The sequence below is a fragment of the Tigriopus californicus genome, unplaced genomic scaffold (assembly GCF_007210705.1).
Source record: "Tigriopus californicus strain San Diego unplaced genomic scaffold, Tcal_SD_v2.1 Contig55, whole genome shotgun sequence".
Taxonomy (NCBI): Eukaryota; Metazoa; Arthropoda; class Copepoda; order Harpacticoida; family Harpacticidae; genus Tigriopus; species Tigriopus californicus.
Genome location: NW_026738902.1, coordinates 1 through 4,128, shown reverse-complemented (window position 1 = coordinate 4,128; position 4,128 = coordinate 1). Strand labels below are relative to the sequence as shown.

The window sequence follows — 4,128 nt, the reverse complement described above, 5'->3', positions numbered from 1 at the left end:
TATTTTTGTTTTGAAAAAAGAAAAAAAACGACCTAAGAATTAAGTGAGATTGAATACATCTTGCAACATTTACTAAATATTATCTTTTCCAGTGGGAGTCAGTCCTACTTGTCAGCTGGTGAAGAATAATGGTTGACCCTCAGATTCAAATTAATTCCGGAAGTGCCCCCCAGCAAATTCGCGTTAGTCCTAATTTTGGGAAAATCAACCTCCCAGCCAGAATGTACATAAGGTAGAGCATCCAAAATATTGATAGTGAAGAAAAAGATATCCTTGATGCTTGAACTTTTTTTAGCGGACCGTCAATGAGTGGAAAGATAACAACAATCCATAAAAGGATGAAAATTATATTAATTGATGCGACGATATTCCTTTTCCTCCTAGAGCAAACTTGTGTTGGATATGCTTCAGCATCGCGATGAAGTATTTCGAGGTTCTTTTTATCGAGCTATTTATTGTGGCCCATCTGCTCACGACTTCAAATTTACATCGCTTTTGGTTCAAGCCTTCCCTTCCATTGAACGTCATGATGTAAAAAGATTACTCTTGCGACACATCGTTATTTTGGGCACAATACCAGTTGGTGTGATCCATTTCAGCGGGTTGTGAGGCCAGAAGATTTGGACCTATACGCAGAAAAATCCAGTCAAAAGCTTTTGATGTTAGACGATTTTGGAAATGATGCCATGGAAAGAAAAGGTACAAACTTGAATACTAATTTAGCAAGAAGATAAAAAATGTATTGTACTCTGCATTAGAATTCAAGGCATTATTCGAAATGGGATCACACCATTACAACATTTCAGTCATTGTCGTAGGTAACCCAGAAAAAGACTATTATGCCAAAGAATAGTCAAATGACGATAACTCCCAATGTTCTTTTTTAGTGCAAAATTTCTATTCAACAGCGAGACATCACACCACAATTCTCCGCAACATGTCTAATATCATCATTTTTAACCATCGAGGCTCTAGATCAGTCATGAAAATGATTAGTTCAAACTTTGCGCCCAACGGAGATTCTAATTTCCTAACCTATTGCTTTGAAACCTTGAACTTGCAATTTCAATTGATTCGTGGAGCCCATTACATAATGATTGATTTGGCAACGGACTCAAACCTACCACCGGATTTAATGTTTCGAAGTTTAATTTTACCAACTGAACATCAAATATTTTTTTACCTTTACGTACTTAGTCGGTCTACTGCTGATTGTTTTACATCGATGAAATAAAAACCACGAACACCAAGTAAAATCATGTGTGTTTTTGCTAAATTCCCGTTTGTCAATTGTCGTTGTTTTCTTCTTTTACGGATAAAGACACTGAAATGGATTGATCACGTCCAATCTCGATGGGGCATTGGTGTTGACCATAAAAATGAAATTGGAGAAACTTGTAGAAGATAGTATGATTCCCACATTATTAAATGCTTACCAATGGTGAGCATAACTAGCTCTACACCTGGAGAGAAAATGAGAGAGAGAGACATGTGGATTAGAAGCGATGACTGTTGGAAGGGATGTGCACTTACGTCCGTATGTGTGTACCGTAAAATCAACTTACCGAGTGGAGCTGAGAATTCAACCTCTAACCGTATCATACCATCTAAGGCTGTTGAATTAGGCATTCAAAATTGCTCTCGAGACTGGTACTGAAAAGCAACACAAAAGATGAAGATTGAATTCCTTTGAACACTTTGAACAATCGAAGATTGATTGACCAGCTTTGTTTTTTTTTTTTTTTGTGCGGACTTCCTTACAGCTACCGGATTGGAATCCCAGCAGTTCAAGACGAGAAGATTAATTATTATACTTGACTTTTATTTATATATATTATTTGATCAACCAACGAATTGGAGTTGGCTGATCTGGCTAATCCTTCAATATAATGTTGATCCGGAATTTTAGTCAATAACTTGTCCAAGTATGACTTAAATCTTGCTACTGGATCAACCCCTACATAAACCCTACGAATATTTGAGGGCAGCAAATTGAAAAATGAAGGAGCCCGAGAAAGGAAGAGAGTTGGACTTCATTGTTTTAACTAATCTGGATTCTCGAGGATTTGAAGGTGCTCTCAAAACGCACATTAAGCTTCTACGGTCACTACAATTGACCCTAAATCCTGGGTTTGGACAAAACTCATGAATGCTTTTGAAAACGTACAATATCAGATACCTGTCGTACCTTCTCTGAGTACTGTACAATCCCAACCGTTCTAACCTCTCCCAATACAAGAGCTCTCTCATATCTTCAATGTTCCTAGTAAAACATCTTTGGACCTGCTGGAGCTTTTGCAAACCTGCTGAACTAATTGGAGCCCAAATGGGAGAGGCACATCCAAGATGCGGCTGAACAATGTACTTGTACAGAGTTAGCATCGTGACACTATCTCTGGACTTAAACGTGCGATATATCCAACCATATGTTTGAAAATACTTACCAACTTTCATTGGATATGCTCATCGAACTTTCCATTATCTTGGAGGACTACACCTAAATCCTTCATGGATGGGACCTGCTCAATGTCCTTACCTTCATCATCTAATAGTGGAGTGTCTAATGGCGTCGACACCAAAGGTCATTGAACGGAATTTCATTCCATTCAAGGCCATGTTACTCCCAGCAACCCAGGAATAAATTTGGTCTAGGACCTTTGCCAGACAACCAGAATCCTGACCATTCCTACAAACTACCAATTTTGTATCATCAGCATAAGAAGAGATACTGGCATTACTACTACAAGCTTCTGAAGCGGAGCAATGAAGATGATGAAAAGAGAGGACCCAAAATGGAGCCCTGAGGACACCCAACTTGACATCATGTATGTCACTAAGGGATCCCTCAACCTTAACTAATTGTTTCCTACCACAAATGAAATTTCTTAGCCAATTGAGAACCTTGCCTTGGATCCCTTGAATTGTGCTAATTGAAAATTTGATGACTTACCTTATTGTTTAATATTGAACGTCTTCTGGTGAGGTTTTGTAGAGCTATGCGTTACCTCAAAATCCCGCTGAGAGAGTGCTCAATGAATTCCAGCTTCATTTTCAAGCACTGATTAGGAGGTACCGCAAAACTGAAACGTCTTCTAGCAAGGTTTCCAAAAGCTTTCCACTTCACTACTCCTGACTCCATAACCAGTCTGAATAGCCGGACTTCCGCTGGTCATAACTGTCTGTTACAGAGACGTGTAAAGTAGCGGCCCGGATTTCAGCCCTTTGAGCTAGCCAGGCTGCACCACAAAATTACTCCATCAGGTTTCTTTTGGGTATAATGGAAGCCAAAATGCTGATATCTTGTGCCGAATACTTTCACTTGAAGAAGGTCGAGGAGATTCATCAGAAGTGTCAAAGAAGATTGAAGATCAAAAAACAGTAACAAGATATTTCTTGGGCTAAAGAAGGCGTGAAGAAGGAGCCGTTAGTTGAAGAATCTTCTCAAACAGAGGATCCAAATATCCCACCCAGGCAACAAGACAGTAGTCTTTCCCAAATCGAACTTAGTGCGTCAACACCAAATTATTGGAAGGCCGATAGTGACACTGACACTTCTGATGATGATAACTATTTTTGTTTTGAAAAAAGAAAAAAAACGACCTAAGAATTAAGTGAGATTGAATACATCTTGCAACATTTACTAAATATTATCTTTTCCAGTGGAGTCAGTCCTACTTGTCAGCTGGTGAAGAATAATGGTTGACCCTCAGATTCAAATTAATTCCGGAAGTGCCCCCCAGCAAATTCGCGTTAGTCCTAATTTTGGGAAAATCAACCTCCCAGCCAGAATGTACATAAGTAGAGCATCCAAAATATTGCTAGTGAAGAAAAAGATATCCTTGATGCTTGAACTTTTTTTAGCGGCCACAATGAGTGGAAAGATAACAACAATCCATTAAAGGATGAAAATTATATTAATTGATGCGACGATATTCTTTTTCTCCTAGAGCAAACTTGTGTTGGATGTGCTTCAGCATCGCGATGAAGTATTTCGAGGTTCTTTTTCTCGAGCTATTTATTGTGGCCCATCTGCTCACGACTTCAAATTTACATCGCTTTTGGTTCAAGCCTTCCCTTCCATTGAACGTCATGATGTAAAAAGATACTCTTGCGACACATCGTTATTTT

General features: G+C 38.8%; 1 protein-coding gene across 3 annotated transcripts; it reads left to right on the top strand.

Annotated features, from left to right (window-relative positions):
• Positions 1-288: 288 nt before the first annotated feature.
• Positions 289-1,250, top strand: LOC131892577 (uncharacterized). Of its 3 annotated transcripts, none has more exons than XM_059242379.1 (5): positions 289-318; positions 386-531; positions 600-699; positions 759-814; positions 888-1,250. In XM_059242379.1, exons 1-5 carry the CDS (start codon positions 306-308, stop codon positions 984-986), a joined length of 414 nt encoding a protein of 137 aa, XP_059098362.1. In that variant the 5' UTR covers positions 289-305; the 3' UTR covers positions 987-1,250. The 3 variants fall into 3 exon arrangements, with proteins under 3 accessions (XP_059098362.1, XP_059098360.1, XP_059098361.1); XM_059242377.1 differs by having other exon boundaries at positions 759-818; XM_059242378.1 differs by lacking the exon at positions 759-814.
• Positions 1,251-4,128: the final 2,878 nt, after the last annotated feature.

What these genes read in the sequence shown, in the direction of transcription:
- LOC131892577 (XM_059242377.1), top strand. An exon ending in TGATGCCATGGAAAGAAAAG is followed by an intron (nt 700 to 758) that starts GTACAAACTTGA and finishes ACTCTGCATTAG; the next exon opens with AATTCAAGGCATTATTCGAA. An exon ending in CATTTCAGTCATTGTCGTAG is followed by an intron (nt 819 to 887) that starts GTAACCCAGAAA and finishes GTTCTTTTTTAG; the next exon opens with TGCAAAATTTCTATTCAACA.